Source organism: Vigna umbellata, chromosome 9 (genome assembly GCF_029865625.1).
Source record: "Vigna umbellata cultivar VRB3 chromosome 9, Vumbellata_1.0, whole genome shotgun sequence".
Classification (NCBI taxonomy): Eukaryota; Viridiplantae; Streptophyta; class Magnoliopsida; order Fabales; family Fabaceae; genus Vigna; species Vigna umbellata.
Window position 1 is genome coordinate 8,365,302 of NC_142173.1, and position 24,481 is coordinate 8,389,782.

At 33.9% G+C, this 24,481-nt stretch overlaps 1 protein-coding gene and 1 pseudogene across 6 annotated transcripts; one reads left to right on the plus strand and one right to left on the minus strand.

Moving 5' to 3' along the window:
• Window positions 1–4,486: 4,486 nt before the first annotated feature.
• Window positions 4,487–13,707, minus strand: LOC124849120 (N-terminal nucleophile aminohydrolases (Ntn hydrolases) superfamily protein). Of its 6 annotated transcripts, none has more exons than XM_088099733.1 (10): window positions 13,500–13,700; window positions 13,249–13,420; window positions 11,933–12,017; window positions 11,683–11,764; window positions 11,461–11,587; window positions 6,301–6,353; window positions 6,037–6,200; window positions 5,269–5,392; window positions 5,099–5,203; window positions 4,487–4,812 (listed from the first exon to the last, which is right to left on the minus strand). In XM_088099733.1, exons 1-10 carry the CDS (start codon window positions 13,623–13,625, stop codon window positions 4,729–4,731), a joined length of 1,122 nt encoding a protein of 373 aa, XP_087955859.1. In that variant the 5' UTR covers window positions 13,626–13,700; the 3' UTR covers window positions 4,487–4,728. The 6 variants fall into 6 exon arrangements, 5 of the variants coding, with proteins under 5 accessions (XP_087955859.1, XP_047182950.1, XP_087955862.1 ...); XM_047326994.2 differs by having other exon boundaries at window positions 6,301–6,404; XM_088099736.1 differs by having other exon boundaries at window positions 6,301–6,404; window positions 13,549–13,686.
• Window positions 6,423–11,426, plus strand: LOC148192457 (uncharacterized; annotated as a pseudogene).
• Window positions 13,708–24,481: the final 10,774 nt, after the last annotated feature.

The following is a 24,481-nucleotide window of genomic DNA, read 5'->3' on the forward strand; positions in this document are numbered from 1 at the left end:
CAATATAAGAGTACAATGAGAGATTCGAGTATTTGACTCATTTTTATACACAGAATCTGCTTAACATAAGTAAATTATGTGACAGTTGATATATTGTTGTTTTGAATAGGCTAATGTAGGGTATTAGATAATAGGAATTCATTAGTATTTACAACTAATAGGCAGGGTAACTTGTACAAAATAATAGATGAACTGTAGTCTCAAAGTGTTTCATGTCTTGTATCTATGAAAGATGAGGTAGTAACATGACATAATAATTGTAGACATGGAAACATGAGATTAATCTCTAAGCTGGAACATCATGACCTCGTAAGAGGATTTCTAGAAGTATCATTCAATGATGCAATCTTCTCTAATGCATGCATGAAGGGCAAACATGTCAAGGAATCTTTCAAGAGTAAAATCATAGTTTCTAATAAACGACCTCTTGAGTTCTTTCATATAGATTTATTTGGTCCTACAAGAACAATGTCTATCAGCGGTAAACCCTATGGATTAGTAGTAGTAAATAATTTTTCTAGGTGGACCAGAGTCCTATGTTTAACTCATAAGGATGAGGCTTTTCATGCTTTTTGCAAACTCTGCAAAAGGATAAAAACTAAAAAAGAATTTGAAAATAATATTTATTTGAAGTGATAATGGAGGAGAATTTGAAAACGAACTTTTCAAAAAATTTTGCAAAAACTCTGACATTAAACATAACTTTTCAACTCCAAGGACTCCACAACAAAATGAAGTCATTGAGAGGAAAATTAGGCCTCTACAAGAGATGGCCAAAACAATATTAAACGTTGTTAACTCTCTTAAGCACTTCTGGGTAGAATCAGTTAACCCTGCGTGCTATATTCAAAACAGAGTTTACGTTAGGCCAATTCTAAGCAAAATGCCTTATGAATTATGGAAGGACAAAAAGTCAAATATTTCCTATTTTCACCCTGTTGGTTTTCAATGCTTTATATTAAATACTAAAGATAATATGGGGAAGTTTGACTCCAAAAGCGATGAAGGAATCATGCTTGGTTACTCAGAAACATCAATAGCGTTTAGAGTTTACAACTCTAGAACCTTGAAAGTTGAGGCAACCATTCATGTTAAATTTAAACATAAACCTAACCTAAACAAGTCAGAGATAGATGACTCTTTCTCCAAATTGTAGATAGAAGATAATGTGTCCAAGGAAGCAAATGCATTGGGGGCACCCAAAGACCAAGAAGAGAGTCAACGGGAAGAGCCACTCAACGATACTTTTGAAGAGAGAAGAGAAACAAATAGCCTACACCGTTTGATCACCAAGGATCACCCTTAAAAAAAGATCGTAGGAAATTTGGAAGAGCATGTGAGAACAAAGGCATATCATAAGCATCCTATCACAACTCTCATATATCAAATTGAGCCATTGAACATCAATTAGGCTCTAGAAGAAACTCTTGGGTTGAAGCCATGGAAGAATAGTTGGATCAATTCAAAAAATAAGGTATGGGAACTCGTTGAGTTACCTTAAGGAAAACATGTAGTCAGAGCGAAATGGGTATGTCGCAACAATTTGGATGAAGATGGAAAAGTTATAAAAAACAAGGCAACACTTGTTGTGAAAGACTATTCTCAACAAGAAGGAATTAACTAAACAAAAACCTATTCTCTAGTAGCTAGGTTAGAATCCATTCAAATTCTTTTATCATTTGTGGCGTTCAACAAAATCAAATTATATCAAATGGACATCAATAGAGCATTCCTAAACGACAACATTAAGGAAGAATTGTATGTGGAACAACTTTCGGACTTTGAATGTCAAACAAATCCCACACACATCTTCAGACTTAACAAGGCATTGTATGGATTAAAACAAGCCCCCAGAGCTTGGTACGAAAGGTTAAGTTTCTATCTTATAAAGAATGGTTTCACGAGAGGTCAAGTAGGGACCACGCTATTTAGGAAAAATGTTAATCAAGACTTCATTATCATTTAGATATATGTTGATGACATTATCTTTCGTGCTACTAATGAAAAGTGTTAGAATTGATGGACTTTGTTTCTCAACACCAAGAGGGGGTGAATTGGTGTTTTATAAAAACTTGCACTTTTTAGATCTTTTTCGCAAATTATAAGGTTCTTGAAATCTTTCTTGTGCAACAATTAACTATGTGCAATGAAACAGTACAAGTATATGCAATGACAATGAAAATGTAAAGAGATAGAGGAGAGAAAATCAAACTCAGTTTTTATATTGGTTCGGCCTCAATGCCTACATCCAATCAACCTCCCAATCAACCTTAGATTGAAGAATAATTCACTGTAATGATCAGAGTATTACAACCAAGGCTTTACAGAGCAATTCTCAAATGTAAACATCTCACAAACTCTCAATCAAATATAGAACAACAAAACCTGCCAACACAGAACAACCCATCCATGTTGCAGCAAACCCTTTGAGATATCCCCTCTCAAAGTCAAGAGTGCACCACTCTTCTTCCTGACACTCACGTACAGGGAAACAACAAATTCAATATTGCAAGTCTTCTCTCCTGATCTATCAAGATGCACCTTCAGTTGTGCGAAAATGATCAGTCAATACAGGGTTGTTCATCCCAAAATTGTGTCGCCAGTAGCTAGGACAAAATCGTTGTTATCCTACATCAATGCGTCGCCGCCATTCGCCAGTTCTACGCGCTTTGCCGCCACTCTTTATTCAACCTCGCGCAAAGCTGGTTTGAAACCTAGAACGTGAAGAACCTAATTTCGCCACTATGATTTGCACCACCATCAACCTTCATCAAAACCCTCCTTTGAACTGAGAATCATGCCTCCAACTTGTAAATCAGAGAAACCCAAAAACCCAATTCATAAACCCTAATTGCGAAATCCCAATCGCGATTCTCCTCCACCACTAATCGTGATTCCTTCGCACGTCCACTGAATCATGAACCTTCAAATCGCGCTACTGTTTCTCCACTCAAAACCAGTCGCAACTTTGTCATCCAATTCGCATCCACGAAACCTATAGAAAACAAATCACAGAAACCAATTCTAGCAACCAGAATCCAACATCGTGAATCTTTGAACCATCTCACCTCACTATTTAAAATCTTCTCATCAGTAGCTAAGTGGAGGAGAATCAAGCGAGCCCTTTGCCTAATCAAAAACCCAATTTTTTGGGGTAATAGGGGCTGCAACGTGGAAAGCTCTCATTAGGTGCGACCTCTTTAGTCAAAACCTCATTTGGATAGGAAATCCAAGTCAAAATTTTATTTCCACATAATCAAATATCCAAATCAACATCACCACATCAATGGACTTTGACGTGGTTTGTCAACACTTAACAGAAATAGCAAAATTGACTCAATTTTTCAAAAATTAGAATTCAATTGACACTATTTTCAACAAAAGAACCCACTTAAGATTTTCTTACACATATGAAGACAATTCGAGAGTTTAAATCTAATTATTTATTATACAAAGTTTATAAGGATTGAGGAAGAAATTATGTCAAATTTTTGTTATTTAGCATTATGTATCATATACCGACTTTAATTCTTATAATAGAATCTTAATTTTTCACGTATTGTGTTGTTAAATATATATATATATATATATAAATCTTTATTCTCTTATACTTTTAAAATAATTATCTTAACATTTAGATAAGTCAATTCATATTAACGGCCAATCCATGATGCATTGAGTATATTGGGTTAAGCTTGCACCTAACCTACCTGATAAGAAAATCTTATTACTGGGTTGGAGCATAATTTTACATTTCTTTTTCAGAATCAATCCAACTTAATTAATTTACCATTTATAAGATTAAATTATGTTGGATTAGTTAAGCAAGAACTTTTGAACTTGTTTTTCCTAAAAATTGTAATATAAAAAAACAATTTGTTACATTTCTAAGAATACTTTTCGTAAATATATTATATTATATTATATTTAATAATTGAAAATTTGAATTATTTAACATTTCAAAGAGACAGTGTAAATTACATGATAGCACTACAAAGAATATTAGACAAAACATGCCATAAAAAGCAATGCATCGTTGTAAATGAAATCCCTCAAAATAATTGAGTAAATTATTGTAGTATAAGATTTAACATTACTTGACTACAAGAATTTTATTAAAACCATTGTACTGCAAAATGTTATAAATAAAAATATAATTGATGACTATATTCATAAAATTTGGTTAATGCCACCATGTAGGGAAAACTGGCATTTTTTGAGATACCAAATTTGGTGGAAGAGATGTGATAAAGCTCAAAAGTATAGATCAGAAAAAACTGCAAGATCAGAAAAAACTGCAATTTTTTTCAGTATGTTTAGTTTTGAAGAAATTTTCAGCACGTTTGTTTACCAACAATTGCAAGCATTTACTGCATCCACTTTTCATACTTGAAGTACTACAAATTACTTACGTATCATTATATGATTTCATCTTTGTATTATTTCACTGAAATGCCTTTCTTCAAAGACCATAATTCTGGGGAGCTTAGTAAATGTTGAAGACAGATAAATTAATTTAACATGAAAACTAAGTTCTGTATGACTCAGTCCATAGAATCATTGACCATTACTTGACAATCAACAATGAAATCTTATATCTATCCTAACCAAAATAGCTTGAACTAAAATGATTATCGAAAAACTGGATATAGAAAATCAAGTAATTTTGTTGTAGGTGTCACGAACTTCACCTCATCACACGGAAAATTTGACCCGTGGTCACACTAACTATCCATTTGAAAGATCTATCCGTGCCCCAAATTGATCTATTGCCATCCTGCTTTGTTGTTTTGTACTCCTAAGAATGGAAACCTGGATCATAAAACAATAGGAAAATATCACTTTACAAATGGTTTGCTGAGAACCATCAGTCTAGAGGGAGGTAAAAGGCAAACCAGATGGTAATCTTGTTAAATTAAATAATTTTGAAGAGAATTTTCTGATCTATTTGGACCATAATGTGATGATTTCATAATGCGCATCTTTTTCACATCATGAGATGATTCCTTAAACTGAACACAATTAACTTAAATTTAGAAAAAATTATAATATGAAATCTTCATATGATGATAAATCTCAGTCATAAGAGTGCTGCTACCTTGGGACGTTCCATAGAGCTTCCAAAATATCCTACTCCAAAGGACAAGGAAGTGTATGCAGCAGCAATCTCTACAGCTTTCAGCCTTGATGATTTTCCTTGATCCTATGGAAAGTGAAAGATTAATAATCTTCACAAAACTATTAGGTGGAAAAGCTGAAGGGACTAACTGTTAAAGATGCATCTGATTGCACAACCAAGATCCCTGCACTGCTATCAGTATCACATTGCCTGCCATCCTCAACAACAGACCGTAAAATTTTTGTGCAAGCAGAAGCAGCACCAGACTGTGAGCTGAAAGAAAGTCAACATCAAAAGTCCACCCCATGATATCTTGAAATAGCCCACACATAAATGAAATTATGCAACAATGCATCAATATCAGAAGTTGAAATTTCTAAAGCCAATAAACTAAGCGGGATATTGAAGAGATCATATTTTCAGTATTCACACAAGAGAAAACATAAACTGGACAAATCCTAACCTACCAATTTTGCACAGCAAGTAAATTTGAGATAAAAATAATGTCTTTTTCGTTTATTAATTTCTCAAGTGAAATTTTAAAATATTTTAATATGATCTTTAACATGTGTCCAACAAAATGTCCAGTGACGCATACAACAGCATAAAATGTTTCCAATATGTAAATTTCAATAAAAGCATCATTTTAATGCATGTCCTCACCATCAAACAAAGAATCACACGTGCAGATGTTTAGACATTGAATATACACTATTATTTCTTAGGTGGAATGTCCTTAAGAAATACCAGCTCATTAATTTTAAAAGAAAACGTCCAAATGTGATATGTGATTATATTCTACTCCATGCTATCATATCAAATGAAGACCCGGTTGAACTTAAGCACATGGACAAATCTTACATAAAAATTCTCCCCTATCATGAAAATATAAACAGATGACACAGAGCCAACCATACAGTGACAATGAAACACAGCATTCCCTAGCTGCAAATCCTTTCATTAAGTACTCTCCTGCCCCTGATACACAACAACCAGCCATGAACGGAGATCCAAAGGGCCCTTTTGATGATGCCCAACAACCTGCACCATACATTGCTGCCAACCCAACACGTCCACTGACCTGTTGGATATTTCGTACATAATTATGTGTAATTACTTAGTAATCTAACATGGAACTGCAGAGCAATTGAAGAGAACCAAACCAAGAAAACCATTTTCACCTTTAGAGCAATACCACCACTGGATGCTCCAGTTGCAACATGCCCCTCATTATCTACACAAATAATCCCAACAGTGTCCATTACGTGATCTTCTAAAGCACTATCTGCATATGAAAGTAACAATTGAAGGCTAGGAGAAAAAATTCCGGGCAAGATCATTTTTCCCAAACTCCTACGCATTGCAATATTTTTCCCAATAGCATATGGATACTTAATTGAATACAACCATTTAAATCTCTTAGCAATTTAAGATCTCTCTCAAGTTTGGATTTAGAAAAATTATCTATAATTGCTACAAAGACTTAGCTTCATATCCTAACATTTAAGTCATAAGACTTCAAGAATTTGAAGATTTCACAAAATTTTTATTTTGTAGTAAGATTGTTTTTACAGTAGTAGGTGATGAGTCTTTGAAGGTTTACGTTAGGACAAATAAAACATAGAAGTTAGTAAGAAGTCGTTAGGGGTAGTTAGGAGCAGTTTAAATAGCAGTTAGAGGAAGTTTAAATTACTAGTTAGGCGGTTTTTTTCTTTTAAGGAGGGGGGCGTGTACTAGCTCTGGTTGTTGAGTATTTTATTTCTGAACAAGGACTATGTGCAGAAGGGAATGTTTTCCCTTGGAGGTTGTTGATTGTTTTCAGTATTTCCCATTCAATAAACTGCTGCCTCACGGTGAGGATTTATTTCTCTGTTTGTGATTGTTTATTTTGAGATAGAATCTAGGTTTCTTGTCACCAAGAAACCTAACATTTGGTCCGACCTGCTGAATCAAAGAAACGGTGAGACATGGAGAGTCGCGTGAGTGTAGTGCAGAGACTGGTGACAGAAAATGCTCACGCAATTGAAGAGTCAAGGGAGGAATACCGAGCCAATTTCTAGAGGCTTAGTGACATGATGGAAGATTTACTACGAAGAATGAAAAATATGGAAAGAGGATCTGAAGGAAGTAGAGGGTTTGTGTATGGAGACAGAGCGGGAAAAAGGGATGAAACTGAAGAAGAATGGGAGGAAGAGAGAAAGGAGAATCAACATAGATGGATGAAGAGAGTAGAATGTCACGTTTGAAGGAGGAGATCCAGTAGGATGGATAACAAGGGAAGAAATATTCTTCAAAGTTTAGGAAGTTACATCTAGAGAGAAAATCAGCTTGACTTTCATAAGTATGGAAGGAAGAGCCTTTCATTGGTTTCAGTTTTGGAAGAAGAAAACCAAGGATCTACTTGAGAGGAGTTGACGGAAGCACTTATTAGGAGATTTGGGGGGAAGGAAAAATGTTCAGTGCTCTAAAAACTGGCAACTGTTAGGCAGAAGGGCGAAATAGAGGAGTATACTCAAGAGTTTCAAATGTTGGTGGGACAAGCAACCGAGTTGACAGAGGAACAATTGATGGGATATTTCTTTGCAGGCATACATTCTAACATAAGAAGTCAGATAAGACTGCATAGTCCTAAGGATCTTTTGAGGGCCACAGAGGTTGCGAGAGATGTGGAGGAGGTTTTGAAAGAGATTAGAATGGGTGAGAGAACAGTGGAGGTTATCAAAGTCGTTACCAAGGTAGCAAAGGTGTCATTTCTAGGGTGGAAACTTTAAAGGGGAATAGGAATGAACCAAGAAGTTCCAATAATGTCAGCATGGCTAGAAGGGAAGGAGGAACCATGGTGGAATCTAGAGTTGGAAGCAATAATTCAGGGGGCAGTCAAAACAGGGGATGAGGAATTTGCCTTATCCCGAATATATTAGAAGAGAAGAGGCAAGATGCTTCCATTATGCAGGACTTTATAGCTCGGGACATAAGTGCCCTTAAAAGAATATCAGAGTACTCATTATGGGAGATGACGAGGAAGTAGTGGAACAAGAAGAAGAAAAGGAGAAGGAACAAAATCAAATGGAGTTGTCAATTTTTTCTACATGGGGCTGCCATCATCTAACACTGAAGTTACAAGGGGTGTTAAAAGGGAAGAAGATGTTAGTTTTAATTGATAGTGGTCCCAACCATAATTTCATTTCAACCAAGTTGGTGGATGAGTTGAGTTTGGAGGTAGAGACAACTCCCCGCTACACGGTTTGCTTGGGAGATGGGCACCAAAAGAATACTATTGGGTGTTATAAAAATTTATCCTTGAAATTAGAGGGATTGATGGTTAAGGAGAAATTTTGTCTATTCGAATTAGGTGGGATAGACCTAATTTTCGGAGTTTCATGGTTGGCTACCCTAGGAGAAATTAAGATAAATTGGAAGAATCTGACTATGAGATTCGACCAAGAAGAGAGGGAGGTGAGAATACAAGGAGATCCAACATTAACTAAAAGAGTCATTTCACCCAATGCGTTATTAATGGAGACCGAGATTGAAGTGGTTTCTTTGGTGTGGAGCACGGGCAGTGCATAATTGGAAGAGGATGAATGAAGATGAAAAATTGTCCTCAAAACAGCAAGCAGAGTTAGAAGAAATTTGTTAGGTTTCTTTATTCAAGGAACCGAACAACAGCTCTATGCTCACACACACTCAACAGTATAAAAGAAATATGTATGTATATGTATTTCTATTTCCTCTGTAATGTGTAAAAAAGGAAAATACATGTATCAGTCTCTCCCCCAAGGAAGTCTCCCTTCCTCCACTAGCCAAGAGGTCCAATCTAAATCCCCAAAATAATATTTGATCCCCTTTCTCTCTATTTTGTTTGTTTATTTATACCCTCTCTCTCCTCTAACAGATTAGCCTCTCTCGTCTAACAGATTATCCCTTCTTCCCGCCTCTAACTTTCTCCCCTTTTATTCCTTCTCACATATACTTTTAATTGTCTAACAAAATTCTAGGAGGATTGAAATAAATTTTCCAAGAACCAAAGGGATTACCTCCTAATAGACAAATAAACTACCAAATCCCTATCAAAGTGGGCGTGAATCCTGTTAATGTGAGGCCTTATAGATATCCTCGCTTGCTGAAGACAGAGATTGAAAAACAAGTAGCAGAAATGTTGACTTCAGAGAAAATAAGTCCAAGTAATAGCCCATATTCAAGCCCAGTTATTCTAGTAAAGAAGAGATATGGAAGTTGGAGGTTTTATATTGATTATAAGGCGTTGAATAAAGTCATTATACCAGATAAATTCCCCATTCCAGTTATAGACGAGTTGTTTGATGAATTAAATAGGACTAGTTATTTTTCCAAAGTAGATTTGAGGGTTGGTTACCACCAAAGCAGAATCGAGGAAGGAGATATTCCAAATACTGCTTTCCGTACACACCAAAGACATTATGAATTCTTGGTGATGCCTTTTGGATTATCCAATGCTCCTACAACATTTCAATGTCTGATGAACACAGTATTGAAGTCATTTTTGAGGAAATGTGTGTTAGTTTTCTTTGATGATATTTTAATTTATAGCTAATCATGAGAGGAGCATAGGAAACATCTTAAGCAAGTTCTTCAAACATTGTGGCAACAACAACTATATTCCAATAAGAAGAAGTGTGATTTTGGAAGAACACAAATTAGGTACTTGGGAAATGTCATTTCGAGAAACAGGGTGGAAATGGATTTGAAGAAGGTTAAGGTTGTCTGAGAATGGCCAGAACCTCATAATATGAGAGATCTTAGGGGATTCCTTGGGCTTACGTGATATTGTAAGCGGTTTATTAAGGACTATGGGAAGAATGCTAGGCCCTTGGCAAATCTGTTTGTGAAAGGGACAATTTGAATGGACTCCCAAAGGCAAGGTAGCAATCAAAGCTCTCAAAATTTCCCTTACCACAGCCTCGATGTTGGCATTACCAAATTTTTCACAAACCTTTCATGCGGAGTTTGATGCTTCTGGTAAAGGAATAGGGGTTGTGTTGTCACAGAATCAAAGGCCCATTGCTTATTTTAGCAAAGCCTTAAATGATTCTTCTCTGTCCAAATCCATCTATGAGAAGGAACTAATGGCTTTAGTTCTATCTATACAACATTGGAGACCATATTTGTTGGAGCAAAGATTTGTGGTTCATACAGATCAAAGAAGCTTAAGGTATTTGTTGGAGCAACGTATAACCACTCAATATCAAAAGAATTGGTTGGCCAAGCTCTTAGGATATGAATTTGAGATTGAATACAGATCAGGGGTGACAAATAGAGTGGCCGATGCATTGTCACGTAAGCCTGAAGAATTAGAACTAAAGGGCATTTTAAGGCCATTTTGGCAGGACTTTCAAGAGGTATTGGGGAAAGTACAACATGATCCTGTACTCCAAAAGATCATAAATGATTTGGAGAAAAAACCCTGACTCTCATCCAAATTTCTCAATGGAGAATGATCTGTTGCATTACAAAGGGAGATTGGTTCTTTCAGCCCAATCCACATGGATCCAGAGGTTAACTGCAGAGTTTCATGTAACACAAACAGGGGGTCATTCTGGAATTTTCATAACATATAGGAAATTGGCACAAACTCTATATTAGGTGGGCATGAAGAGGGATCCGACAGATTTTGTAGCTTCTTGCATGGTGTGCTAACATATAGGAAATTGGCACAAACTCTATATTAGGTAGGCATGAAGAGAGATGTGGCAGATTTTGTAACAAAAGTATGGACTTTATTGTGGGACTACCCAAATCTAATGGGTATGATGCATAATTGGTGGTGGTTGATCGATTGAGTAAGTATGGACATTTTATCCCCCTAAAACACAGATTGATGCAGTATTGATAGGTCTTTGAAGGTTTACGTTAGGAAAAATAAAACAGAGAAATTAGAAAGAAGTGGTTAGGGATAGTTAGGAGGAGTTTAAACAACAGTTAGGTGAAGTTTTAATTAGTAGTTAGGCGGTTTTTGTCTTTTAAGGAGGGGGATGTGTATTAGTTCTAGTTGTTGAGTGTTTTATTTCTGAACAGGGACTGTCCTGTGCAGAAGAGAATGCTTTCTTGGACGTTGTTGATTGTTTTCAATATTTTTCATTCAATAAATTGCTGCCTCATAGTGAGGATTCATTTCTCTGTTTCTGATTATTTAGTTTGAGATAGAATCTAGGTTTCTTGTCACCAAGAAACCTAACAGTAGGCTTATGCTAATTTTCATGGGAAATGAATTTAAGATCTTTGGAGCACTGTTGTTTATTGATTTGAGAATTTTAGAAGAAAAAAGTAGGGTGAGGTCTTGCAGAAGTGTGCTATTAAAATACCTGGTATTGTGGTACTTTGACAGACGGAAGAATCAAACTCAGGAGTGTTGTCTGCCTTAGATCTAGCAGTTTCAACCATGGATTTGAATTTTATCCATTGTGCTTTAGCCCTTTCTGTAACCAGCCACTGTTACACATAGTAACAAACTATGATTTCAAAGTGGTAAGTCATGATTCAATTAAGTTTCACTGCAGAATTTAAACTTTAAGTGAAAATATTACCTCATTGGCCTCCTCTATACTAGTTGGCAAAGCAATGTCTTTAGACTTGGCCCATTTGCGAGCCCCTTCGCCAACCAAGAAGCTGCATAAGACCAATTCCCATAAGAACTTCAGCAATAATTATTAACAGGAGGACTTGTTTGCAAGGCCAAAAGGAGAAGGCTTTCTAAAATACTAATTTTGGTAGTGTGTTACATGAAGTTATATAAATGCTTTGGTAACAGATGCAGAGATCTTGAATAGTGATTACATTGGAGGTATCCGACCGAGCAATGGAGATATCATCAGTTGTTCTTTGGCCAATAAAGCGGCAATTTGTATAGCATTGCGGACACCTGGTCTATAGAAAATGGAATAAATACAAAGATAACTTGGTATAAAATAGTTAAATTCCAAAGTCTCACACAAGCAAAAAAGTAAAGCTTAAACAACACGTTTCTTAGTTTAGCAAAACTCTCCCAAGAACTGCAAAAGAGATGAGAGAATGCTAATGACACTCTCTCAAACACAATTTCCAACACATTCCTAATGAGGGATTGATTTGCACATAATTTAAGCCTACATACTTTTTATCCAAAATAAAATGATTGTATTGGAAATAATGCAATAACAAGAGTGTTCCTAGAATTTATCAAGAAAAGGTTTCTCTGAAATAAATTAAACAAAACATTCATTGCCATAGAAAATCAATATTTTAACATTCCACCTACTACACTAGCTAAGCACTTTGGCTGTGTTTGAAGGTTCTTTTACAACTCCTTTGGACTTATCTTATGACATGAGCGTTTATGTAAGTAATAGGAAAAGCTTACAAAATAGCCAAGGTATAAGCTGCTTCCAGCTCTCAAAATAGCTAATGAAAACCAACTTACAGCTCACAACAGAACAGTTTAACTCCAGTTCCTCTACTATTGTAGAAAGTTAAAAACAACTTTTACACGAATGTTTAGCTAAGAGTCTGTTTGGATACAATGCCAGAAATGCTTTGAAAGATTTTCTACTAGAAAAATTTATACGAACCTATTTAGACAAACTTCTCCATAGGAATTTCTAAAATAAAAACATAAGAAGAAAAGCATACTTCATTACGCAGAAGTTAAAAAATAAAAATTTTGAGAAACTATATGAAAGAACTTGTACAAACTAACTTATAAATATATTAATTTCAACTTATGAAAAAGCTTATTTCACTTTCTTCTTGTCTTTGCGGAGAAGTTTGTCCAAATAGGATTTCAAATAGTGAAGCACTAAAAAAGCAATTCTAGCTTGTATACATATAGACCCTGATTTTTTTTTTATCCATAACCTCTTAGAGAACTTTTACGACAATGATTTCTTATGCACTAGTAAGCTTGTAAAGGACGTCATATGCTATTTCCGTAAGCTCCACATAGGCTATACCAAACACCCACTAGCTGCCATTAATTATTAACCATCCAAGCTTAAGCAATACAATTGGAGTCATCTTCATTTCTCCATACAGCGCAGTTTAAATTCAATTATTGTAGGTGACTATCATCATATTCATTGGATCAACGATTTGAGACGTAATAAGAAAGCAAGTACCTGGCACTGCTCCAACAGCCCCAAAAGCTCCAGATTTTCCGTCCATCACACTGGCGTCGCATTCCACGCCACCGTCCTCGGTCAAATTAGAGCCTCTGCCAGCGTTCGTGCAGGAATCATCCTCCAACACTTGAATGGCAGCTACAACGGCGTCTAGGCCAGTTCCCGAACCCTAGAAACAGAAAGGTGGTGAAAGAGTGAAATTGAAAATGAAGAACAAGAAAAGGTTAGGTTGGGTTCGGTTGGGTTACGCTGGACAGAATGGAAGCGGCTGCTTGACAAGCACGGTTCATGACGGACCTGAGGGCCTTGTCGTTAGACGGAGAGTGATAACCGGCGCCGACGTGAACCGCCACAAAAAATCTCTTTCCCTCCATCTCATCACCCTCTTTGCTGCTCTACAGTCACTTTGGTCTTTTCTTTCCCACTTTTCCTTTTTCTTAAGCTTATACCTATATTACAAAAATCACTTGAAGTTTAAAATGTAAAACAAGGAGAAAGAAAAGGTAAATTATTTTCTCTTAATTTTTATTTGATTTCTATTTAAAAAAAATATTTTTATAACATTTGTAACATCCCAATTTTTCATATAGTATTTAATTATTATAGGATACATCACAATTTTGATAATACACGCAATTAACTCGAAAAAAACGTATAAATTCCTGTTACAATAATTTATAATAAAAAATTCATATATACACCCTTTTTATACTGGAAGAATACATACTATGATCAAGAGTAAGGTAAACATTACAAACAAAAAAAAAAACCAAAACTTCTTATTCTAAGGTTTAGCTCCGCTACCACCTAGCACATGTTTCTTGAAGACATTACCTAAACTCACATCACCAAGGTGACCATTACAAAAGAGAAACATATCCAAAAATAAGGGTAAACTAAAGTATCAAAAGATTATACATACAACTTAAAACAATAACAATATACATGCATATTATAAATCAATCAACATCAAAACTAATCACTTCAACTTGAAACCTACTATCCAGATAGATGCATTGATGTCGAACTCATGGGGAACTGCACCCGTGTATGGTGGAGCAACCTTGCTTAGAAATAATAATAACCACAACCTCAACCACTACCAATAATACGATACACCGAGGTTAATCCGTCAAACATCTATGGTCAAACTAGTGATCATATTCTAGGAGCACCTGCTACTCTCTATGACATAATCACCATCTCTACGTGAGATGGGGATATTGAGAGTGTCGGGATCATTCCCCAATCCAGGAGCCCCTACTTCAATAGATAACACAACATAACCAACTAGGATATTCCTCCTTGGAATTCTTTTCTCACATGATACTTAAAATCCATACTTCACACATTACTTGAACATCATCATCACATCTCATAAATAATCATATTCATATACATATACTTCATATAAACATTGCATACTTAGCTACCTCGCCGAGATTTTCTCTGAGTATTAATACCACTCTTGGTACTCAGGAACCCCATTGAGATTTTCTTTGAGTATTCGCACCATTTTTTGGTACTCAGCAACCTACCGAGATTTTCTTTGAGTATTTGCACCACTCTTGGTACTTAGCAACCTTTCCAAGATTCCGCAACTATATAGAGTTCAGTTGTGAGTGTTTTAATTCTCTTCAGAATTGCAATTAACAATTGCTTACAATTAATTCAGACTATATCTTTCACTAAGAGAATTTGAGTACAATACAAAGTAGTCTAAACACTCGCAAGTGTTTCTCTTTTTTCTTTTTCTCTCTCTTACAATCAGTAAGCAATACAGTAATGAAGCTTGAGATAATTAATTTCTTCTCTTTTCTTTTCACTTCTTTTCTTCTTCTGGTAAGATATAATCTTTCTCTTAAGCTCTTTCTTTTCTTCTCTTTCGTACGCTTCTCAGGATAGATATATTGTTGTGAGTTTTTCTTATTCTCTTGGTTATCATCTTGACTTCTCTTTTGAAAGTTCTTATTTAAAGGCTCCTTGAATAGACTTAGCATTCACCTTGTTTCTTGTGCTTTCTCTTTCTTTGTGTACAACATCCATTGGATAAGTCAACTTGTCAGAGTATACATGCTTTTTCAGTAGTTTGCTTGAAGTAGGTGGTACACCCTTTTAAGCATGGCTTCAAGTGAAGAACATTCTATGAATATCTCTTTTGTCTCTAACGTTCACCTTCTGATATTTGATATGAAGCTCTCTAGATGCATGTAGAATAACTTATCTTCAAAGAGTAGAGTAAATTGTTCATTCAACAGATAGATCTTTTCTTATCACTTTGGTTATTTTTTAACATTGAGCATTTAATGTCATTTAATGCTTGCTCAGAACAACAAAGTACTTGTTGATTTCCTACCGTTAAGGTAGCATTTGACAATTAAGCTTTTCTTTTAAAGATACCAAGCGTTGAGTAAGACTTCATCGTTGGACGAAGTATTGTTTTAGCTCATGGTATCATTTAGGAAAGTAAACGCTTGCTTTGATCTTAATCTCTCCTTTAGACAGATAACATTTAGATTGTTTATGTTTTCTTTTGTATTCTAAGCTTTTAATCTTTTACTGTGTTTTGTGAAAGATATCATCTTGACATGGTATGTTTTCGAGAGCTAAATTGAATACCTTTTGGGTATGATAAGCTTTAAGCATTTAATTTTAACTCTCTTAGACGCTTTAGGCATAACAATCATTTAGCACAGTGTTTAGGTGTTTTTGACCTAGATTTTTTGTTTCCTAAGAACCTAAGGTTTTCTATATTGGAGATTCAGGTTCTAAGTCTTGTGTAGATTTTCTATGTTGGCAATTTGAGTGTTAAGTCTTTTGTGTTTTCATCCTAACTTATCTTCAGATTATTATCTCGTTTTAATGTTATTTTGTTAAACTTCAAAACATGAGAGTTTAGGTGCATAGATGATTTTGTCTCAACAAAAGGTCATATTATCAAATCTCAAGACAAGCTTCATAATGGTTATATCACCAAGGTGTATAAATAGAAGACAAGAAGAAGAAGATGATGAAGAGGAAGATAAGCTAAGCAAGAAGATTGTTGATAGGGGGAGCTAAACCTACCCTTTGTATCTATGTTTTTTATTATGAATAAAAGAATGGTTTTATAGTTTCTTGCACAATAAATGGAAAACAATTGCTTTATCCTTATTTTGTTTGTGTTTGATATATGTATTCACTATTTGTTGATGAATCATGCTTTAAAACCGATTGAACATTTTATTTCTGGAAGAAATAATCAGTTAAGCAATGTATATAATCTGTTAGATTTCTCTAGATTGCTTGTATGTTTAATAGGGGCAAAACATTATGTAATAACTGATTACATAAGTTGTATAATCGATTAAAACACATTGTTATGCCAATATATGTTTAATTAGTGTATTGATCTGTTTAGAACGAAAATTGATTTGAAAATTTGCTTAAGTGTTGACATAACCGATTACATAAGTTGCATAATCGGTTAAGCATGTTTCATTTGCCAAAATCAATTTCATTTAAATCCTGAAGTGTTTCTAATGGTCAAATAAACTTATTGTTGGCTTGTGAGAATTATATAATCGATTGTATGCATTATATAATATGTTAAAATCAAAATAGAAGCAAACCTGAGAGAATCAGTTAAAGTAGAAGGAAAAACTTAATAGATTACATAAATTCCGTAATCGATTATATTGCGTCAAGATTGAAAAAATCCTATAAATAACTATCTTGCGCATTGTTTCAAAACAATTCAATAGCAATCAATTTCATAACTAACTATTTCATTGAGTTTTAATCTTTACTGAATAACATTTATAGACAAAGTATGACTAACTCATAAGTGCTACGTACATCATGCTTAAATCTTTAGTCGCGAAAAAGATCTACAAAACACTATTCAACCCCCTTATAGTGTTTTCCCACACCTCACTAGTTGAAAAATAACCTTTTATGACGACATATTATAACGTAGTTGGAAATCAGTCATAATATGCAATACGGTGGCAAACTTGTAAATAATTTTAAAACGTATTATAACAGAGTTATGAATATCAGTCATAATATAAAACGCGATGACAAACTTGTAAATAAGTTCAAAACATATTATAACGGAGTTATTTATAATACATGAATACGGTGAAAATTATCAATAATATATTATGTCTGGTATTGAAAAACCAGTTATAATATCTATGACTTGATCTTCACACAAAAACCCCAACTCGTAGGGGCACCATCACGTTTCTGGAATTTAACACTTCATCATAAGAGCTACATCTTCATTCATCTGCACAGAGTAGAGAAGATATGCATCCAGGTAGATATGCCTTTTTTCCTTGTCACTTTTGTTGTTTTGAACTGTTATGCATTTAATGTTCTTTAATTCGTGTTCAGAACAACTATAAGTTTTTCAAATTTTCTATTTCTTAAGCAAGATTGCATCGTTTAGGCTTTTCTGTAAAGATACCGAGCAATTTATTAAAGTTTCATTGTCGGATTGAAACATTGTTTGGTACAATGTATTCTTTAGCCTATGCAACACTTTTCCTAACATCGCTTTATTTAGTGATTAGTCGTTTGATTCAAGAACGCGTTTAGTAAGATATCTTTCAACATAGGTTCTTGGAACAATGTTTATATCTTTCAAGAAAAGCTTTCCTAGCATTGTTTAGCAAAGTATAGCACGAGCGCGTTTAGCATGACTCTTATATAGCACATTGACGCATTTTGTGAGGAAATTGTTTAGTAGTGCGTCTACTCATATATTAGTACGTTTACTAAAGCTTTTCTTCAAACATTTAGATTTTCATAAAGCTTTTTCACAAAACGCTTATCTTCGAACTATATTAATTTCCTAAGGATGACACTTTGTCATATATGCTCATTGCGTTCATTGTTGTTTGATAAACTTCAAAACATTTGAGAACGTTTAAATATAGACCATCTTGTCTTAAAAAAATATACAAGCGTCTAACAATTATTGTAGATTGTCTAATCATTGCAATAGTTGTAAAACACTGATATGCAGCTGGTTTGCTCGACAAACCCCCTGCCTTCGCCCCACCCCCATCCTTGCCCCTTCCCTTCCCTCCCGCTCTCTCCCCTTTCATGTACTTCATGTATAGGTGTGTTAAAAGCTTGGAGTCCCACACCACATGGGATAGGCTATATTTGGACCAAAATGTGGGTTTCAAGAAGAAGAGAAAGGTTATAGTTTTGTGATGCATTTCAACTTTATTAGTCCTACACTTTTTGCGATAAGAAGTATCATGGGTTAGGTTGAAGATTGTATAATGAATATACTGTATGGATGGTTTTTTATAATGGAAGTGATTTGAAGCTAAGGAAAAAGTACTAAAATTAAAGAAAAAAACAATTTTCATATCCTCTATTATATTAATATTTCAATTATAGAAGATAAAGAGATGAGTAAGGATGACAAATAAATCATTTATAATGGGTATTGTTCGAACTTGTCCTGATTTTGATGAAAGTTTTTCACATTGATTGGGTACAGGTATAATATTTACCTTTTATAATTGGGAATGAGGATGGGGATATGTGTATACATACATGTCTCTTCCTTGCTCCCATCCAATATGTTCTCATCCTTATACTCATCCCCATTTTAAATTACCAAAACACTAATAGTTTATTAGATAACCTTAAGCACATATAATATTTTTCTCGATATTTGACAATTCATTGGTGCAAAAAATCCTTTTTATATTGGTTAGAAAGACTTTCTATGCCAATTCCAAAATCGATATAGAAATAGACTATATAGAAAGTTTTCACCTTTTTAAACCGATTCAAACACCAGTATAAAAAGTTCTCTTTTTTATACCAGTTAAGGTCACAACTGGTATAATAAAGATTTTAGAAAAAGTAATGCTTTACTTACCAAAAATTTTGTTACATTCATCCAGACAAAACCAAAATCAAAGCAAAATGCAACAATTCTCAACTTCTCCATATCCATTTAATTTTCCATCCCTAAATCAGAAACAACCCCAAGTGGTGAATCCAATCAAGATATGAATAAAATTGTGAAAGAGGGTAAAAAAAAGTTAGACCTTGTCGATGCCAATAATGAGGGCCTAAGGTGCGAGCTCTAAGGGTGATGTGCTTGCGATGAGCTCGTGAGGAAGAGAAATGGCCAATGGCCAGTGTGAAGGTTGTGCAGGAAAGGACCCACTCCAGCAAGGGTTAGGAAGTATAGAGAAATGGCCAATGGCTATTGTGAAGGCAACATACGAAAGGAAGATGTCAAGGGAAAAACAAAGGTGACTTTTGTCTAGTGAGTGTGGTGGTTGAAGCCAATGGCAATGGCTAATGCGTCCTAGCTGACACAAAGGTAATGCAGGATCAAAAGGTAATAAGTGAAACCTTTGCTCAAAATCGTCATTGGTGAAGAATAAGGTAGAGCTCATTCATGCTCTCGTTGCCAGAATTTGGGAATTAAATTATGGGAGGATGAGATAGGTGATTGGCTTCCCAAAATTAACAGTGGCAGTCTAGGGCAATCATCGACAATGTTTTGTATATGTGAGGCAATGATGCGAAGAAGAAGATGGAGGTGCATGTCTATGTTGGAAGATAAGGATGAAGATGAATGAGGGATGAGTATGGAGTTGAAGATGACAAATGGTAATCGGGAGTCCATTGAAGATGGAGAGTTGGCGATGGAGAAAACAAATTGAATGATTTTAGGCAAAAGGGATTACGATTTAGTCCCTTTCTTAGCTTCACTTTCTATATATATCGATTCTAGGTTTAACCGACATAAAAAGTCTTATACTTAATTACTATTAGTTACCATAATGTCACCATGTCAACTTTTTATACCAATTCTTGGTCTAACCATTATAGAAAGTCTTATACTTAATTACCAAATTGTCATTGTTTCACTTTTTATATCGACTCTAAGTCTAACTAGGATAGAAAGTGTTCTACTTATTTACCATATTGCTATCGCATCTTTTATTATACTATATGAATTATAATTGATATAAAAAATTATTATAGAAAGCGATTTTTTCACTAGGGTTTGAAATCCTTTCAATGATATCATGTTTATTTTGTAGTGATTTTTATCTTAACATTAAAAAAAATTAAATAAATAATAAAAAGATAAGTACCAATATAAATAAAAATGTGACCAGTGAAAAAAATGTAAATGAATTTTTACTTAAAACAACAAAAGGATGAAAATAAAGATACTCTTATGCATATCACTATTTTGTCATCTCTAAATAAAAGAATTACTTTTATATATTAAATGAAATTAACAATCTATTTCTTTCATTATATATATATATATATATATATATATATATATATATATATATATATATATATATCGAAAAAAATTCTTAGATAATTCTCTTTCTATACAAAATATATTATCAATGTCAACACTTTTTTTATAAAAAATTAAATGTTAATTCATCTTAATATAAAAGAAAAATAGTATATTCAGCTATACGCAACTCGACATTGACCTAGTTTTTATTATTTGAAGTCTAGAGAGGCATTAAATGAGTTGTCCCTCATAAAACGTGTTTGAACTAAATTTGTTTTCTGAGAAATTTCGTCGTTGACGCAAAACTTTTACTTTCTTTAAATTATACGTGTCAATGTAGTATTGTTATGAAATCTAGAAATAAAGTTTGTTACAAAATTGATGACTATATATTTTACACTTAGGTATGTGATATATAAGGAGAATGATTGAGACATATGTAAAATTTTAGTATTCGTTTCATTTTTAATTGTTATGATCGAAGTTGAAATGTTTCCATTATCAAAAGCGTTCGCAACAAAATGTAAATTTATATATCAAGAAATTTTTAACATGTACTTAAAATATTCCGATATAAATCAATATTAATTTATATGAATAACAGTTATTTCTGTCTCTTAATTATGTGATTTAAATTTAAATTTTGAAAATATTACTTTAATTAAAAAGTAAACTATATTAGGAGAAATGTTCAAGTTTTTTAACCATAAAATATGAACACTTAATATTTTTTTCCATTAGATCTAATTTTCATCTAGTCTTTTATTTTTCCTATTTTACTTTCTTGTAACATCTCAAAATATAGCATAATACTATATCATACATTAATTACATATAATAATATGATACATCAGTTCACCAAAACTAGTAAAGTATTTTAACAATACAGTTATCCAAAATAACCATAAAAACTAAAAACTTTACAGAACAACATAAGTCTAATACCAAATATAGCCATAAACCGAACGGTTATATAACATCCTGTATAAATCGATCGGTTTACAAAATATAAGCTAAACCTATTGACCAAACGGTCCAATCTAAAACTATACACAATTGATGACCGAGAGGTCCTAACTTAAGCCACAGGATCCTCGCCTTCCAACGCTTGCTCCACCGAACACTCATCGCCTTCTACTCACATCCACAGGATGATCATTGCAAAAGAAAAGATAAACATACAGACAAAACAAGACAAAACAAGAAAGTAGGGTAAGCTAATGTAATTTAATTATAAACACATGTATACATTTCATGCAAGTTCAATACATACAAAACCGAACGGTACATCATGCAAACACGGAATACAATTAATCATATTCAAACAGAACACCACACTTCATATATATATAAACCAAATATTATGACTTGACCATCCGGGTTGTATGAATATTTAGCTACAGTCGTCTTTGCACTTGTGGTAGTGTAATAGCTGACACCAATCAAGCTACTACCCAAGGTTAATCCCATAATACCTACCTTGACACCCTGAGGTGGTAGGACCTCCTGCTATTCTCACAAATGAAATATCTCTCTATGTGAGAATGATACTCATAGAATTTCAGGATGAACGCCAGCTTAGCATATCCATATTCATACTTTACAACTTCAATAACCATACACGAGACATTCCGCCTTGGAATTCTCTTCTACAGTATTTAAAAGTCAAAATTATCATATTAAACATAATCTATCATTCATCAGTTATATTTTTCCTTCATAGAATAAAGAGAACATGTGAACGTTGGAGACCGAACACCTTCACGCTACCCAACTGAGAGTACCTAACGGTTCATAAGAGACAAAACAGAAACAAATGACTGAACGCTATTATTGACCGACCACTATAGAAACCAACTACTAGAAACTTAGCCCAACCCGAAGAGGTTAAACCGCACACTCATAGCTCAAACCGAACTCTTAAAAACTTAGGCCAAACACTTACACTAGACCAAGTACTTAGAGAATATTGGATACTCTATCCAGACCAAACACTAGTTTAATATCAGAACACTATGATTAGACCAAACGATCATAAATAGATAATACCTCTAATAGACCGAACCAAGTTAATGACTGAGTACGTAACACAGCCGAACGGTCAACAAAACAAAACTCGGAATAACACTTCTTAAACCAAAACAAGATATTTTTCTTAATTTCTAAACCTCTAAACTTGATTTCTAAGTTATTTTAAACCTATTCCACTGGACCTTTTACACACTGCTCACCACTCACAATTTCTCATACTCTCTTTTCCAAACCAGAAATGACCGAACGTTCTACAACAGGAAACTCCAGCCCAGTTCACATGTCTCGGCCAAACACAAAATTTGAATACAATTCCATCAACATACCATTATTCATACATGCAAGCGTTCACACATCAATTGCAAACACAGAAAAATATAATTAAATCACTAGCTTCCCTTACCTTGAATAAACTAGGCACTTCCTAAGCTTCAACCGTTTTGACTTACCAGCAACCACTTCTAAAGCAACAGACTAAATTTCCGATCCGTGAAAAGGGACCAACCAGAGGATCAAAGACAGAAACAGATTCAGAGAGAGATAGATGAAGAACACATGCAAGCTGAACAGTGCTTGCATGTACCAGAAAATACGAAAACTTTAAAAGAACGAATGAGTTTTGTAAGATCCTTGAAAATATTTGTATGTTAAAATGTAAGATCCATGAAAAAAAAAATATTTATAATAGTAAATTTTAACATTTTATTAGTAATAATAATTTTAATGGATAGAAAAATGTAAATTTTTGGATATAAAGTTATAGTAATTTTGGAGGGAGAGCTTCAAATTTTTGATAACTTATTTAAGATTTTTTTAGAAATGGGAATAGTGAATAGTGAATAGTAAATAGTAAATAGTGAATAGTGAATAGTGAATAGTTAAAAAAAAAATATTAAAATAAATTATGGAAGAGAACACTCCACGTAGAATTAATCATTCAGAGATAAGAATGGTGAATAAAAAATAATTTTTGAATAGTAAAAATGAATAGTAAAAGTGAATAGTAAAAATGAATAGTAAAAATGAATAGTAAAATTTTTGGCTATAAATAGCCAAGGGGGGAGGCTGAAGATTTACACCAAAATTCTAGAGAAATTGTGAGAGAAGAGAGTTAGAGGAAATTCTAGTTAAAGAGGGGAAATTCTGAAAGTTTCCGGAGAACGGTTTGAGAAGAGGAAACTAAGTCTGGAATAGAGGTAAGGGAAGCTAACTTTGAGTATTTCTTTTTGTATTATCTTGAGTCTTGAATATGCTATATTTTTCTTTTGTCTGATTTTAAATCTTAAATATGGAGTATTTTGTTTCTGTATGATTTTGAATTTTAAATGAGAATATGTTGTTTTGTGTGTTAATATCCAAGTGTGATAATTGTAAAATGTGATATTGATTATGTTATGTCAATTGTATGTTATTAGTGGTTTATATTTTTATTTTGGAAGGATTAGAAATTGTCTAACCGGCTCTGCCAGATTCAATTTCTTGTCTCCCCAAACATTTTATTGTTTTCCTTATTTATTTTTATTGTATTTTGGAAGGATTAGAAATTTTCTAACCGGCTCTGCCAGATTCAATTTCTTGATTCCCCAAACTTTTTTTTTATTTCCTTCCGTATTTATTTTATTACATTTTTGGAAGGATTAGAAGTTGTCTAACCGGCTCTGCCAGATTCAACTTCTTGTTTTCCCCAAACTATTTATTTCTTTACTTATTTATTTTATTGCATTTTTGGAAGGATTAGAAGTTGTCTAACCGGCTCTGCCAGATTCAACTTCTTATTTCCCCAGACATGTATTGTTCTTGTTATTTAATTATATTGTATTGATGGATGGATTAGAAGTTGTCTAACCGGCTCTGCCAGATTCAACTTCTTGTTTCCCCATGAATTTTTATATTAAGATTATTTTTATG